Source organism: Pelodiscus sinensis, chromosome 20 (assembly GCF_049634645.1).
Source record: "Pelodiscus sinensis isolate JC-2024 chromosome 20, ASM4963464v1, whole genome shotgun sequence".
Lineage (NCBI taxonomy): Eukaryota > Metazoa > Chordata > Testudines > Trionychidae > Pelodiscus > Pelodiscus sinensis.
The window spans coordinates 20,188,428-20,205,827 of record NC_134730.1 but is presented as its reverse complement, the minus strand read 5'-3'; the positions used below and the strand labels follow the sequence as shown (position 1 = coordinate 20,205,827).

Below are 17,400 nucleotides of genomic sequence, written 5' to 3'. Positions count from 1 at the left end.
GAAACCAGGAACTGAATCAGTCCCCATTTTTGGTTCAGAAAATAGGGTCACCATACCTATCCTGTAAGGACAAGGCCCATGAGTAAAATCTCAAGTCTTTTACTTCTAGGAATCATGCCTTTAAACCATATTGAAAACCGTCACAAGCTGTGACAAATATTCTTACCAAGTACTATCACTAATTATTAAATTCTGTTCCTATTTCACTTCACCGCACTTCCAGAGTGCTGCAAGGAAGGTGAAAAACTCCCCAGGCCTCTGCCAATTTGGACCCTCTAGGAAAACAAAATTCCTTCCTGGCCTCCAAATGGTGAGGTGATACTTCCTTCAAGCACATGGGCACAGCTGCTGCTCTGCTTATTCTATGCATTCAGTTCTCAGAGCCCGTTATCTCTGTTCACTTTTATACATTACAAAAATGGAAATGTAAAAATAGCAACCAGAGTCCTAGAAATAAGTTTGAAAGCCTAGGAATGCCTCTCAGGCAACCTCCCGGTGAGATTTGTCTTTGCCAATTAGCTCTAATTCAGGAAGAAATTCTGACTTAACATTTAGAATGTATTTGTGATTCCAGCCACCTGCAAAGGCTTAGGCCAGGGCTACTCAACATGCGGCCTGTTTGTTTGCGGCCTGCAGTGCGGTTTGGGTTTACGCAGGGCTCAACATGCAGACTGTGGGTGGGATCCTTTGAACATGGCCTCCACTGGGAACACAGTCCACAACGGTGAGTCACTATAATGGTCTTCTTTTGATATGCGTGTTAGTAGTTCAATTCCTGGACTGTCATTGCTCATTAAAAGTGCTGTCATATGGGTGGAAATCAGGTCAATATTGCATTTTATTAATATCAGCAGAACTGACTTAAATGGGGCCTGTGTGTTGTATAGTCTTGTCTTAATCTTTGTATTCATGCCCGTCAGTGTGAATGAAGCTATTTGCATATATTTGCATATATATTTGCACTTATATGCAACCACACTTAAGTTGCGACTCTGGGCATGTGCTGTGAGTATCATTGTGGCCCCCAGGGCTTCCAAAGTTGAGTAGCCCTGGCTTAGGCACTGAGTGTGAGTTGAAGGTGCTTGGGCCTTCACAGGACCAAGCCTTTATGTTGTAGGTTAACTGACCTGCAGTTCCAGTGGTGGTAGTGATGATGAATAGCTCTAGTGTTGCAGGCTTGTTGTGCTGCTGTTGTACAGACATGGCCTCAGTGGGTTTAGAAGCTTCTGAACCAGGGTTTCCCAATGTATGGGTCGCGAGCTAAATATGGGTCACCATTACATTTCAAAAGGGTCACCAAGTGTCTCCCCAGGTGGCTCTGACCCCCTCCTCCCCCCGTTTTTGAATTGCCTTGGGTCACCAAGTCTTCCTGAATTGTCAGAATGGATCCCCATCTGGAAAAAGTTGGGGATCGCTGTTCTGAACCCATTGAGGCCATGTCTACCTGACTGCATCACAACTATGCAGCTGCAGCTGTGTCACTGTAGTGCTGTATGATAGACACTTCCTACTTGGATGGAAAGGTTTTTTATCCCATCCATATAGTTAATCCTCTTCTCAGAGAGGTGCCAGCTAGGTCTGCAAAAGAGTCCTTCCATCATCTAGCCCAGGTCTACACTAGACACACCAGCTTGGCTTAAGGTATGCAACTCCAGCTACATAGAATACATAGCTGGAGTCAGTTTACTTTAAACTGAGCTTGGCGGCATCCCCACAGCGGGAGGCCAACAGGAGCAAACACTCTCGTCGGCTTCCCTTACTTCTGGCAAGAGCAGGAGTACCGGACGACAGTGGGAGCACTCTCTGAGTTCGATTGAGCGAATCTTAACTAGACTTGCTCAATCAAACTCTGGAAGATCGATTGCAACAGTGGCAATCTTCCATTTAGTGTAGACAAGGCCCTAGTTGTAAACACAGGGGCTATGTCTACACTGGCACCCTTTTCCGGAAATGCTTAAAACAGAAAAGTTTTCCATTATAAGCATTTTCGGAAAAAGCGCGTCTACATTGGCAGGATGCTTTTCCGGAAAAGCACTTTTTGCGGAAAAGCGTCTGTGCCAATGTAGACGTGCTTTTCTGCAAAAAAGCCCCGATCGCCATTTTCGCGATCGGGGCTTTTTTGCAGAAAAGACTACAGGGCTGTCTACACTGGCCCTTTTCCGGAACAGTTTTCCGGAAAAGGACTTTTGCCCGAACGGGAGCAGCATAGTTTTTCCGGAAAAATACTGACAATTTTACATTAGATTGTCAGTGCTTTTCCGGAAATTCAAGGGGCCAGTGTAGACAGTTGGCAAGTTATTCCGGAAAAGCGGCTGATTTTCCAGAATAAGTGGCCAGTGTAGACACAGTCAGGGTGTGATGTTGCACAGGAGGGGACATTTTTCATAGCCCTGAGTGACGTAGCTAAGTCAATGCAATTTTTAGGTGTAGACCAAGCCACAGACTGTTTGTAGACTGCATTGCTGATGCTTAAGCGATGAGAGGACAGGAAGACTCAGCAGTCATGAATATGATTGCAATTCCCTAGACAGCCAGACTTGGATGATCTAATATAGTTGCTCTAGGACATCAGGATCTAACACTGACATTACAAAAGCCCCCCCACCAGTGGAAAGATGTTTGGTCATGGACAACACGTTAGAAATCCATTTGATCCTCTTTTTTTCCTGCAGATGAGCCCACCCCTTGTGCATCAGCACTAGGGCTTCCCGTTTACATAGCAAGACAAAAGGGGAGAAATGCAGCCTTTCATTCTCACTTGACATTGCCCCCTGCCATACCCTTTGGCTGGGGCACTCTTGAGTTGGTCCCATGCCTGACTCTGAGGGGGTAGGCGGCAGGTGTTCTTGGTGGAGCTGAAGAACTTGTTTCCTTTATTGGTCTAGTGGAGTTTGGCATCAGAGCTCAGTTTCTGATGCTGCTGCAGTTTTAGCTTTTCTCTCCCTCACCCCCATGCCTCTTTCATTTTTTTTATGAAGCTGGATGGCTTTTGTCTCTTGACGGGCTGGGGTTACTGAGGGTAGGCTTAGTCTATAGCCTTTTATATGGGCACTCAGGTGATGGGCTCTGAACAAACCTTTATAATAACACATACATTATAATAACCACTAGTCTGACAGACTGTAGGCTATTCAAAATCACTAGTCACACTGCCCCACTAATTAGCTATCCAACCAGCTGGATAACCTACTCACATACCCATTCAAGCACTCAAATTAGCATGAGAAAGATGATCTAGTGCGTAAGGCTGCAGCCTGAGAGTGAATAGGTCAGGATTTTATTTATTCCTCTGGCACAGAGGTGCAGTGTGACCTAAATACCTAAATACCTTTGAAAATCTGGCCCTTCATAGCTTCAGTGAGTCTCATCCATAGTCAATGGGACTTTGGCTCCAAAGTACCTATATTACTTCTGAAAAGGCAATGTCAGGGTTTTGGACAATTTGGTCCTTGGTATCTTTATGTGCATCATTTTCCCCTTCTGGAAAGCAGGGATAGCACTTCCCTGCCACGGGGTTTTAGGGCAGCTTACTTTATTGATGCCTGCCAAATACTTTGGTGATCCTCAGACTGAGAGGGTGGTAGAAGTGCAACACACTGCTATTATTAAAGCACTGTGTATTGGAATGTTCACAGAGAAGCAATGAGCCCCAGGCCCTCATGAACATCCACAATCCAGATACCAATAAACAATGCACCTTCAATTTTCAAAGGGTCCTGTTTAACATTTGAATCCAGACTCAGCATTCCAGAGTGATCAAGGTTCTGCCGCGGTGAATTTGGGCTGCTGGTTCACAGCGACAGAGCCAAGCCAGGGAATGCTTAATCACTAATGGCAAAGGTAAACAAAACCGGATTATGTGCGCACCAAGCATATTACAATACTTACTACAGATCAAGGCCACAGCCACGCGCAGCAGCTTGAATTGGCACTTCATTCCAGACCAGTTCTGGAAAAGGAGACAACAAACACAAAATCATGCCGGGTACAATTTACACATATTTTTATGCCGTGGGATTCTGAAGATGGATCTAGACACTTGCTGAAGGTCAAGAGGCCACACACACAGAATGGGAACAAACTAGCTCTGCTCCAGTTGGCGCTGCCTTTGCCACACTTCCTAGGGTTCTTGACTCATCACCGTGCCAAAAGGAGAGACACGTCAAATTCAGGGTTAGGCAGCTCTCACAAGTCGTATGAATTGCGGCTAGAAGATGAAGATGTGAGAGCCCAGTAAATCCACAGAACTGGGGATCCCTGTTTAATCCCTCTGCATCCCACAAGCTTTACATTTCTGTTTCTTTCATCACACTTTTCGTCACGTCCTAAAATAACGTTTCCTCAGCACCCATCCCCTGGCATTCCTCCTCTGCTTATGCTACCTTAATGACATCTTCGTCAAATGGATCCACAGGAAGGAAACCCTTGAAGAATTCCACAAGGATTTCAACAATTTTCACACCACTGTCAACCTCAGCCTGGACCAGTCCACACAAGAGATCCACTTCTTTGACACTACAGTACAAATAAATGATGGTCACATAAACAACTCTGTATACTGGAAACCTACTGACCACTCTTACCTACATGCCTCTAGCCTCCAACCATGACACATCACCCGATCCACTATCTACAGCAATCTCTAATATACAACTGGATCTATTCCAATCCCACAGATCCCTACAAGATCTTTATCAAGCATTCTTAAAACTTAAATGCCCACCTGGGGAAGTGAGGAAACAGATTGACAGAGCTAGACCGGTGCCCAGAAGTCACCTACTGCAGGACAGGCCCAACAAGGAAAACAATAAAACACCACTGATCATCACCTACTGCACCAGCGCATCATCGACAATCTATAATCTATCCTGGAAAATGATTCTCACTTTCACAGACCTTGGGAGACAGACCAATCCTCACCTACAGACAGCCCCCCAACCTTAGGCAAACACATAGCAGCAGCCACACACCTCAGATAGGTTATGTCTAGACTGTCCGCAGAGGGATGCAGATTAGGCAGGTCGACATTGCAAATGAGGAAGAGATTTAAATATCCCTCGCCTAATTTGCATAAAAACGGCCACCACGTTTTGCCGACTCAGCACTTTGTCAGCAAAAAGAGGCAGTCTAGAGGGGGATCTGTCGAGAAAGAAAGCCTTTTTTGACAGATCCTGTAAACCTCCTTACAGGAGACATAAGGAATCTGTCAAAAAAGGCTTTCTTTCTCAACAGATCCTCTAGATTGCCGCTTTTTGCTGACAAAGTACTGAGTCCACAAAACATGACGGTAATTTTTATGCAAATTAGACGTGGGATATTTAAATCCCTGCCTCATTTGCAATGTCGACCTACCTAATCTGAATCCCTCTGCCAATAGAGGGATGCAGTCTAGACATACCCATACACTCACCCAGGAGCCTTTCCCTGCGACAAACCCCATTGCCAACTCTGTCCACATATCTATACAAGAAACACCACCACAGGACCTAACCACATAAGCCACATTAAGGGCTCATACAACTGCACATCCTCTAATGTGATAAATGCCAGTAGTTCCCAATCTTTTTCATGCCGGGGACCAGCAAACCCATTCACAAACTTTTGGTGGACTGGTAACATTTTATTTGCATATTTTATGAGTGTAATCTCAAAACTTCGCAACCTAGCAAACTGAGAAGAATTTGGAGTGAGGAATTGATGGGGCAGAGAGAATGTAATTAATAAACACTTTTATCCTCTCACCAGCATTAAGAGGTTAGGCTCTGAATGAAAGAATAGGACACACACTTTTTTTCCTTCAGCTGATCTAGGGGAAAAGGATGTTCCTAGGTAATAAAAGTGGCATTAACGAGTACTGAAAGCAATGAGATACCAAGATATTTCTCCCTCTTTGCAGACATGTGATATATTTTAAAGGATTTAAAGGATGAACTCACGTCTTGAGGGAAAAGGACAGACAAAATATTCATGGCTTACATACTAGGACTGGTTGAAAATGTTCCATCTAAACTGTTGGGTTTTTTCAACAGAAAATTGGAGGTTTGTTTGATTTATTTATTCAGAAAGTGTCTGCTTTCTCTAGAAAATGTTGACCTTTCACCAAAAAACCCACAATCCTGAATACAGAAAACTTTATGACCAAAAGCTTTTTAGTGTTTGTTTGTTTTTTTAATAAAAACTCAAAACTTTCTAATCTACAGGGAAAAATCCATTTCCTGACCAACTGTTTTAAATACACAGATCATTTAGATTATGGCCCACAAACAAATGCACGAGAATTGAATCCTTTCTCTTGTCCTCCCTCAGTGCAAACACTAAGGCTATGTCTACACTGCACCCCTTTTCCGGAAAAGGGATGCAGATGAGACAAGTCGGAATTGCAAATGAAGCGGGGATTTACATCTCCCCCGCTCCATTTGCATGAACATGGCTGCCGCTTTTTTCCGGCTCGGGGCTTTGCCAGAAAAAAGCGCCAGTCTAGACGGGGATCTTTTGGAAAATAAAGCCTCTCTCTCAGAAGCAGCAGCACAAGGTGACAGGCAGCCAGTCCGCGAGGGGAGCTGGTTTTTAAGCTGGCTCCCTTTGTGGACCAGCTCCTGTCTTCCACCCCATGCTGCTGCCTCTGATACAATGGCCCCGCCCCCAGGGACTATAGAATAGTCGACTAACCAATAAAATTTCCATGAGGTTACTCGACTTTTCAATTAACCAATATTTAATATCCCTAGTTCCCAGCTTGTGGAGAAGTGGGGCATAATTAGAACTATGTTCCTGCAAAAGGACTTTTCTAGCCCCGGCTGGAATTACTTTTGTCCGTATGCACAACCGCCAGCCACCCCCACTGACAATATAATTAGGCATGAATTCACAAAAAGATTGTCTAGTTAACAATCTATATGGAATAGGCCAGTAAGACATCGACACATTGAGAACATTTTCCTTGGTGTGTGATCTGCACTGATCTGCAGTCATATGGATAGAAGGCAAAATGTAAAAAGACAAGTGGGGAAGAGGAGGCATGAAACTGACACTGGACCCAAGCTGCATAGTCTGTAAGTGGACTTTCCCAACATTCACGACTGGAGTTTGGATCAGCCCACTACTGAGATGAGGCTAATCCCAAAGGACCTGATCCAAAGCCTATTAAAATCAATGGAAAGACTCTAAGGGCTCGTCTACACTGGCCCCTTTTCCGGAAGGGGCATGTAAATTTCATGAGTCGTAGTAGGGAAATGCGCGGGGGATTTAAATATCCCCCGCGGCATTTAAATAAAAATGTCCGCCGCTTTTTTCCGGCTTTTAAAAAAGCCGGAAAAGAGCGTCTACACTGGCCCCGATCCTCCGGAAAAAGCGCCCTTTTCCGGAGGCTCTTATTCCTCTTATTCCTACTTATTCCTACGTAGCCTAAAGGTATATCTACCCTACAGTGTTATTTCGAAATATCTAATTTTGAAATAGTTATTTCGAAATAGCTTATTTCAAAATAACGCGTCTAGACACAAAATGCATTTCAAAATAGCGTTTTGCTATTTTGAAATAGTGTGTCCACACTGATAGGATGCTGAATCGCATTTAAGGCTGACCAGAAGTGGTTCTGGCAGGGCATCAGGTCAGGAGTTACCTTGTGTGGCTGCTGCCTGAAGCTATCTAAGGCCTGTGCTTAAGGGGACCCTCTTGGACAGCTGGTTCTAAGGTTTCCCTGCTTGCTTGCCTATCTCGTTGAGGGACAGCAAAGCATTTTTTTCTCTGCGTGCTCTGATTGCCCTCACTCGGGACATCACAGCACTCTGCAACATGGAGCCAGAGCTGCCTCTGGGCACTTTGGTGCTTCTCTCGGACACGTTGCTGCGAGCCTGGTACCACATTCTGCAGGCAGTAACAGTCTCCCTGGTGTGCCCCACTGGGGGCTTGTGCCTCATTCCTCCCTCACATCCTTCCACTTACCCCTCCCTAACCCACCGTCCTGCTGTACAATAAAAGACATGTGTTCATTACAACAAAGTCTCTTTATTGAACAAAACTGGGGTGGGTAGGGGAATGAAACTGAGGTAAGACTGGGGAAAGAAGGTGGGAGAGGGGAGGAAAGAGGGTGGGAGAGGGGAGGGGGAACCTGGGAGGAGGGATCTGGGAGGGGAAGTCAAGGAGAGGAAGGGGGAGGAGAAGTTCAGGGCTGAGGGTCTCGCCGGCCCAACTGTCTCCCAGCACCATGGGTGCAGGGGCCTCAGCGTCCCTGGGAGTATGGGGAGAGTGGAGAGGAAGAAGCAGGAGAGGGAGAAGGAGTGGGAGGAGGAGTGGTAGCTGGGGAGGCAGCAAGCTCTGCCCCAGGGTTGATGACCAACTGCAGGGCACGGACCGTCCTGACCCCCCAGGACGCGATCCACAGCATCAAAATAGGGGCAGAGGTCTGGGTCTGTCCCTGATTGGGAGCTGCCCCCTGTGGCCCTGGCATACGCCTGCTGCAGCTCCTTTATTTTCATGCACACCTGCTCCTGGGTTCACATGTGGCTTTTGGTGGCCACGCTGGCAGCCATCCGCCTGTAGACGGTCGTGTTCCTCCGTTTAGTGCGGAGATCATGGACGTTGGAGGCATCCCCCCAAACCTGAATTAGGTCCCTGATCTCTGCACTGGACCAGTCAGGCTCCCGCCTTTTCCGACCCCTGGCAGGCTCCTGGGAGCTGGCAGACTGGCCCTGGGGAGCGGTGGAGGGCTGGCTGGCACTGGCTGCCTGGCTCATGCTGGGGCCACTGGGTCAGGTGCAGCGACTGCTGGCTCTGGTCTGGCAGGCTTGGAGCTGGCACAGGCACTGTGGCCAGAGTCTACCCGTTTAAGTACTCCATGGAGTGAGGGAGGGAGAGGAGTTTTCTTGGTTGTGCCCAGAGTGGCCACCAGGGCACCCTGGGAAGGGTTGGAGGCCCCCTATTTCGAAATAAGCATCTGCACAACGCTTATTTCGAAATAGCAATTTCGAAATTGGTGCTATTCTTTGTGGAATGAGGTTTACCAATTTTGAAATAAGCCCTCCACTATTTCGATTTAATTTCGAAATAGCGGTTTGGCTGTGTAGACGCTGGTAAAGTTATTTCGAAATAACTTTGCTGTGTAGACATACCCTAATGGACTTCAGTGGTTCAGATCCAAAGTTCAGATCTGTACATTTCTGCAGCGTCTGAGGCTGTTTGGAGCGGAGAGTTTGGTTTTGGCTTGTCACTACGTGAAATACATCCATCCAAAACAGGGGTTCTCTTTCTTTGGGTGCCGACATGTTAAACTACAAGCAGCAGATGTCACAGCCATTGGATTGAGTAGCAAGCCTCTCAATTGACTTCATTTGGAACCAGATTGTGCGGCAAATTTCTAGGAGCCCACAAGTAGGTCAGCATTCATAAAGGGGTCATATCTTACCCCAGTTAACATTTTATAGGTCAACAGTTTGCTCTGATACTTATACGTAATCTTGGAAGGATTAGGTTTTAAATCAGCCAGTGTCCATAACTCACATTTTATGCCTCCATCCAAACAGACTGAAATAACTTCTCATATTAATAATAAAAAGTGACAGAATGGAGAAGCTGAATACATATATGTTGCATTCACAGGCCGCTAATGCTCTCTTTTGTTGCTGTCAGTTTTATCTAGCAAATAAACTATGGGAACTATTCTAAAATAGAAATATTACTGTTCTATTTCTGAATCTTATTAATCTTAATTTCTAAAATAATTAGGTTTTAAATAAATTAGTGTAAAGCTTTGTTTTAATTTCCAGCTAGTGCAAAAATTTAGTGCAAAAATTTAAGGTGGGCAACAAAATTTAAAATAAAAATACCCCTGGAAATAAACATTAATAATTATAATTGAAATGCATAACATTAAAAAAACAGAGCCTAATTATAAAAATGGCATTATACTTAGTAGGAAATACTCAAGATTTCAGGGATGAAAGATACACAAACTAGGGCCTTGTCTGCACTGGGAAACTAGTTACATTAAAACATGTTAACTAAAATGATTTATTCCGTGTGGCTAAGGATTGCCACATTTAACATCATGTCAGCTAATTGTTTGTAACATGTAGGGTTAATACAGTGTAATTTCCCAGTACAGTTAAGCCCTATGAGCACATGTAGGGTGTGTCTAAACTACATGGCTCCATTGATGGAGCCATGTAGATTAGGCTGATCGGCAAAGGGAAATGAAGCCGTGATTTAAATAATCGCGGCTTCATTTAAATTTACATGGCTGCCGCGCTGAGCCGACAAACAGCTGATCAGCTGTTTGTCGGCTCAGCGTGCTAGTCTGGACGCTCCCGTGCCAACCTGAAAGCCCTTTATCGACCTCCCCGTTATGCCTCGTAGGATGAGGTTTACCGGGGAGGTCGATAAAAGGCTTTCATGTCGACAGGGAAGCGTCCAGACTAGTGCGCTGAGCCGACAAACAGCTGATCAGCTGTTTGTCGGTTCAGCGTGGCAACCATGTAAATTTAAATGAAGCCGCGATTATTTAAATTGCGGCTTCATTTCCCTTTGCCAAACAAACAAATCTACATGGCTCCGTTGACGGAGCCGTGTAGTTTAGACGTACCTGTAGGGTACATCTACACTGCAACATTATAACATTATAACATTATCTACACTGCAACATTATAACGAAATAACTTAGTCCACATCTACACAGCAGGCAGTTATTTTGAAACTGTGTAAAAATACTGTCAAGCTGGAGCACTTCTTACTCTGGCTTCTGTAATCCTTATTGTACGAGGAGTAAGGGAAGTCGGAGGAAGAGTTGTCTATTTCGAAATAAGTGCTGTGTAGATGGCTCCTTATTATTGACGTAGCTCAATTTGTATAGCTTATTTCAAGTTAAGCCGTGCAGTGTCCATACTTTCCAAAAGAAAGAAAATGTACAGAAATATGTGTAGACTTTGCTCTTCTAAGAAAATTCCAGCAGTGTAAATATGATTGCCAAAGCCTACCTGCTCTTTGATATACGTTCACATTGTGCAGAATATTATGCATCTTGGACCACACAAAAACAGACACTTGTAGATTGTTAAGACACATGGATCATCACAGGTTCCTTGGGCAAGTCTCTATCATCAGCTTCCAAATCAAGTGCGGCTGAGAATACTAAGCCAATTCACAGGTGTGCTGGGAGGCAGGCTTAATTTAGTTGCATTTCTAAAGCACTAGGAAATCCTTACAAGGAAGATGCTGTAGAACCCTGTTCTACTTAGGTTCTTATTTACCTCTCGACACCTGCTATCTCTAGAAATGGCAAAGCAGTAATAGTATTAAGCACCTGATCTCAGTCAGATTCTTTCCAAAGGAATTTGGCCTGTGTAAGGAAGCATGAGCTATCAAAGTCAAATTGTAATCTGCAGACCACACACACAAATATGGAAAGAGTCCAGGGTCCAGCTCCTGACGTAGCTTTGCAATTATTTTACAACATAGCTCTCTCTCTATATATAATTTTTTTTCCTACAGGATGACAGAATTATGTAATCGTGTCAGCGTCACCATGCTGGGGGCGGGGGTAGGTGAAGCCGAAGAAGAAGGAGCCCCACAGGTCACATGCTCCCACATGGCAAGCTCCCCTTTCGCCCTGCTGGCAGTTTCCTCGCTCCTGCCCCTCCACCCAGCCCCCTCACTCACCAGCTCCAGCTCAGTCCCCGCCCCGCTCTCCCCTGCAGCAAGGAGCTGGCTCTGGTGCTCCAACCTTGCCCCCCCCCCAGGTTGAAGCACCTGTGCTGGCTTCCTGTGGGGAAAAGGGGGAAAAAGGACCAAACCTCCCTGCTGGATCTGACTTGCAGGGAAACAGCTGCTCATGCTGCCCCCAGCCTGCTCTGGCACCCCCCTTGTTCCTGCACCCTCCCCCATGGCCAGACACCCTGCTCCCAGCCCACTCCCGCACCTTCTCTTGCTTCTGTACCCTTCTCCATGGCCAGACACCCTGTCTCCAGGTTGTTCCTCCAGCCCCCTTGCTCCTGCATCCTCCCTCCTGGACAGATACCCTGCTCTCAGGCTGCTCCTGTCTCCTCCCCTGTGACCAGACATCCTGCTCCCAGCCCACTCTTGCACCCTCTCTTGCTCCTGCATTCTCCCCCTGGACAGACACCCTGCCCTGAGCCTGCTCCTGCCCACTTCCCCTGGCCAGACACCCTATCCCCAGCCTGCTCCTGCATCCTCCCCCGGCCAGACACCTATCCTACCCTGCTCCTGTACCTATCCCTGCTCCTGCACTGTCCCCCCGGCCAGACTCTGTATCCTCACCCCCTCCTGCACCTTACATCCTACCTAGATCTCGCACTCTTACCTCCTCCTCCACCCCATCTCCCATACAGATCCTGTACCCCCATCCCTATCCCACTCACTGGCACAGACAAGATTGGGGGCATCTGCAGCTCCCGCCTCCCTGGAGCACCGGGGAAGGCGGAAGGAGAGGCCGCACAGCTCCCATCTCCCCACAGCACCGGGGAGGGGTCTGGAAGGAGGCCCTGTGGCTCTTGCCTCCCTGGAGCACCAGGGAGCGGGGAAGGGTGAAAAGGCCACGTGGCTCCCATCTCCCTGGCTTCCGGTGTACACAGGGGGCAGGCGCTGGGGGCAGCAACACTCCGCACCCAGAACACCTGCAGCAGGCGTTTGAGGGTGGAGCGATTCCGCTTCCCCTTCTCACTCTGCCAACAGTGATGACGTAGTGACGTCATTCTGTCATCTGGCAGGAAAAGCTTTTTTATACCAAGACATTAATCATTAGGTTCATTATCAATAACATTAAGTTGCATATTTTCAGTCTTGCAAATGGGCATTCTTACACGGCTCTTTGTTCTGAATTTTGATGTAGTTTGGCTCTTTGGTTTGAAAAGGCTGCCGACTCCTGCCCCAGAGAGATGGGGGTTGGTGAACGTAGCGAGAGGGGGGCGTAGTCCCTTAGTAAAATGCTATGTAGGTTCTTTGTATAAATCATTTCGGCAGCTGCAAGAATGCAATTTGTGCAAAACAAAGTAACTAGTTTTCTCTCTCCAGAGAGACAGCAAACATAGTCAGATGGGCTCTGAGCTCATGCTGATTAATACATTTTCCTCCTTTAGTCTTCATTTCCATGCAGCTTTGTTGACTTCTCCTCCCCCCCTTTATTATTTTCCTGAGGGTGAAACGGTTTTATTGCTTGCTCCTGTTGGTTATTTTATTTTCAGGATTTTTTTTTTTTTACAAGCAGAGATATTTTAATTTCCTTCAGTTACCAAGAGTCCCCATAGAAATGGAAGATTCAAATGAGCTCCTTCTCCCTTCCCCCACCAAGCCATACGTGCAAAAAGATGAGTATTGTCAACAGACGCGATGGAGTGGCAAATGCAAAGCGTTTTTTCATTATGTAAGGGAGACTCATAGGAATATTAAGTGAGCAAGGGAGAAAAAAGAAAAGAAAAATACCCCAGGACTGGGTAGCCAAGAAAGGTTCATAAAAGTCAGTTCAGTTATTTTTTGGTACATTACTGATCATTTTGCAAAGGGACTGGTGCTACTGTGACAATCATTAAATAGGAGAGAATTAAAAAGATGGAGTGATCCAACACTTTAAGAAACCTGAACAATGCATTAAAAATGAATGAACTCACTGAAGTGTGTGTGCGCATGCTGCCCTCTATTGGACAGATGCAGACGTGCTCAACTGTGTGTCATAAAATCTTCTACAGCTAACAGAGGTTCTCCTGTAACTGAAAGGGAATGGGACGCTGGGTTTGTGGCACATAAGGATCCAAGATCTCTGCTCACTGTATTTATGACACTGCCAAGCTAAAGCGCTCTATAGAATTATGATAATACTGGGGCCAATTTTTTAAAAGTACAAATCTCACTACTTACATATGGATACTGCCACTAGTACACCTGCAGGGGCAAGTGCCAGTGGGTTTGAGCATATGGCCTCATATACCAAGGCATGTCCTCAGATTCACAGGGCCCTAAAGGAAGCATCTCTTTTGGCATGCTGAGCAGCCTTAGCGCTCCTACAGAAATCAATGGGAGCTCAAGGTGCTCAGCACCATACAGGATCAGGCCCTTAATTATTATATTGATGCCCAGTGACGGGGTGAGGCCAGAGGGAGAGAAAGCGTCAACCTCATGGAAGTGCCATTTCTGCAGAAATGTTTGTAAGAACCAAGACATCTATAAAGCTGTGCCTGCAAGAAAACACAACACCCCTGCCTGCATCCCACTTGCAAATGGTCCATTTCAGGTGTTTAATTAGCTTGAATGTCCCATCTGGGAAACTTAAGGAACTCAAGCACACAGAGACTGAGGTCACACAGGAAACCCATGAGCTATGGCAGACCAGAGAGTTAAACTCAGGACTCCCAAGCTAGTGTCTTCATGACTGGGCCTTCCTTCCACCCCATATGCACTGCAGAAGTCCAGGAAAGGGACATGTTGAAATGAGCCTTCTGTCCATAAAGAAAACCACATAAGCCACCCACATTAGCAAATGAATACATCCTAATACAAGCTCGACTGGACAAACCGATGCCCAATATATAGGCAGAGAGTATCTATTTTCCCATTAGAATCTTCCTTTCTCTGCTCCTTTCTTTTGAGCGGTGCATGAATCTGGTAACAGTCACCTGGCTGTTGATCTTTTGAACCAACAATATTTGAGTGGATTAGAAGTCAGTCAAAAAAGAATCAATCTCACTAGTTTCTAATGATCACCAGCCTATTTCTATCAGCTGATGCCAGGTTTGCAAAGAGCACAAGGACCAGGAGCTTTTAGGGAAGAATTCTTTGGTGCATGGGTCTAGGATTACATTCAGTTCTGAACCTAGCTATCTAAACCTCTTTCATGGGTCCCCTTCTAAACTCACTAACCCACCATTGTAGCCCCTCTCCTGGGTCTCATAATATTGCATTCTGCAGACCTCCATGACAAGCTGCCCCTCTCGAAGGTGGCCCATGGCCTGCAGTTTGAGAGGCATTGCTTTATTTAGAGCCAATTTTCCTTTTTGGCTCTGATATAATTCCACAGGGCCCTCCTGCCTTCTTCAGTGCCCACAGAGCAACAGACTTGCCGTCTACATTGCAACTGGTTCTCACTGGCTGCCCCATTCACATCCTGGCGTAGGCTGGGTTACCAACATTTGTATGTGCCTTAACTACTTCCTGGTGCCTGTCTGAAGAGCAGTGCTGCACCACTCCAAGTCCCAGAGTCCAGTAACTAGAAAAACACAGTGGTGAGGTCAGAAGACGGTGAGCCAAGAGTGTTGGTTTTATTCCCAGCTCTACCATCGCTTTGCTCTATGAACTGAGCCAAGTAATTTAATTCCTCTGGGTTTTAAAAACCCAATGTTTAAATCTAGGAGAATGATACATATTGACCATTGCAAAGTGCTTTGGGATGGTAGATGAATGGTGACTCCTCCAGTGCAAACTATCTGGTAACTGGTATTATCCAGAGTAAGGTTTTAAGCTGAATTTGAAAAAGGGTCTAGGGACGTCAGATACCAAAATCCCACTGAAATTCAAACTCCCTTTGGCTCCTCACCCTTATTCTTACACCCTTGTAGTGTGTGTGAGGGTGGGACAATGGGACCCTACGATGGTTGCGAAGTCACCCAAAGGCTCACGTGATGAGGCGTCCTGTGGCACCTTATAGACTTACAGATTTATTGGAGCATAAGCTTTCGTGGGCAAAGACCCACTTCGCCAGATACATCAAAGGCTCACGTTGGTCATAGGGTGCAGACCATTTAGACTAGAAGCAGGGACACTTTGTTTAAAATGGCAACCCACTGCATATGCTTCAGTCTTGCCTCCTCCGTGGATCGGTGTGTGTGTGTGTGTGTGTGTACAATGTAAAGATGTACAATCCCATAGTGCAGAACAACAGGGAAGAAGGCAATAGATCTACCTCCAGAGGGACCTACTGTGTTAGCCAGAAAGGAGAGCAGCACCTACGGTGGAATATTTAGGCCTGGTCTAGAGAAGATCCAGGCACACACAATGTCCCTTGGGGTAAGGAGTTGAGCCCACTGGAAACAGCAAGACTCTGTGGTCCTTTACATTCTGGCAACCTATGAATGGGACTGCTGCCTGCCCTACAGCCTGGAGCCATATAGTTTGGAGACACCCATGGGTGTGTTTGGAACAAAATCTCCTTGCAGGGGGACCACTGTTAACATCCTCCTCCTCTAAGAAGCTTCTGTCTCAGAGCTTTTTACACCGGTCCCCTCCTGGTGCTTATACAAAAGAAGCTGTAATGAAAACTGTCCTAAGTACACGGACAGGCTTAAATGATTTTCTAAGGCCCATTCAAATCCTTGGCTTTTCAGCAGAGGCTGCCAAGCAACCATCAGCTTGTGACCATATTTGTCACTTCTGTCCCAGGTTGGATCCAGACTGCTGCTTTAGCTAGGATAGGCCCCACTGCCAAGCTCCCCATAGCCATCTAGTCTCCCAGAATTAATTCACTTTCAAACAGGCTTGACAATGGCTCCAGTACTTACCATCACTATGTTGGCCAGATGGGCAGAAATGAGTGCGTAAACCCCTCCAGAGGAACCCACCACAGGCGCAGTCATGTCAGCTACCGACACTGCCAGGGAACCTTGGGAGAAGAAAACGGCTAATTACAACTTGCTACTGATGGGAAAACTCTCCACCTGCACCCTCCCATATGCACTACAGAGTGCAGTCAACAACACTGGGGTAGGGGTATACATTGAAGCCAACTAAGCCCAGCAGCTCAGCCAGGAAAGAAACACACATTCTTTCATATCTACTTTAAAACTACAGTCAAATATATTTGCACACCCTTCCCACCCCTCACAGCCTAATACAGCATGAGGCAGCAATGTCTTGTTGCCTCTTTCGATTCAAGCAACTGGTCAAAGTTTGGAAACGTGGGAGCATTCGGGGTTGGAGTAGAAATTGGTGGTAGTCAGGTATTTCTCAGATATGGTTTGGTGTATTTATATCATATGTACAAAGCCCTATGCTTCTAAACATGGAAGGAATCAGGTAGCAGAAACGGCTTCTCTCGTTCACTGAAAGCACTCTGTTCAGCCAGTACCTGGACCCAAAACTTCCTTAGCCCCCATTTCTCCTAGTCCCACATTTCATCCAGTCACTGTGCTTGAAGCTGTTCTGTCTGTCTGTCTCTGTCAGTTGCTTTGTGTTCTGCCTTCTCTCCCAACACACATACACACTCCTCAAACATTCCTGGGTAGATTCCCAAGCTCCTTTTGTCCAAGGTGGGCATCGGCCGACCATTAAGTCAATTGAAGGATCACACATCTGTCAACCTCCTACCTGTAAACAAAGGTTCACCCACCCCTTAACAGCATCTTAAAGTCTGTGCAAGCAGCAAAAGGAATCACAACTTGAGCTAAAATAGTGAAGAGCCATCTA

At 46.2% G+C, this 17,400-nt stretch overlaps 2 protein-coding genes across 6 annotated transcripts in view; one reads left to right on the top strand and one right to left on the bottom strand.

Moving 5' to 3' along the window:
• RHBDL3 (rhomboid like 3) overlaps positions 1 to 17,400 on the bottom strand; it is a 156,978-nt gene that overhangs the window by 13,114 nt on the left and 126,464 nt on the right. For all 5 annotated transcript variants that reach the window (XR_012896900.1, XM_006125162.3, XM_006125163.3 and 2 more), the window contains 2 exons: positions 16,497 to 16,597; positions 3,889 to 3,949 (listed from right to left, as the gene is read on the bottom strand). Coding sequence is in view for 4 of the 5 variants with exons in the window: in XM_006125162.3 (XP_006125224.1) it covers positions 3,889 to 3,949; positions 16,497 to 16,597 (162 nt within the window). In the remaining variant the exon portion in view is untranslated. The remainder of the gene's footprint in view (positions 1 to 3,888; positions 3,950 to 16,496; positions 16,598 to 17,400) is intronic.
• Positions 1 to 17,400, top strand: part of LOC102457124 (sterile alpha motif domain-containing protein 9-like) — a 221,437-nt gene that overhangs the window by 112,725 nt on the left and 91,312 nt on the right. The window lies entirely within an intron of this gene.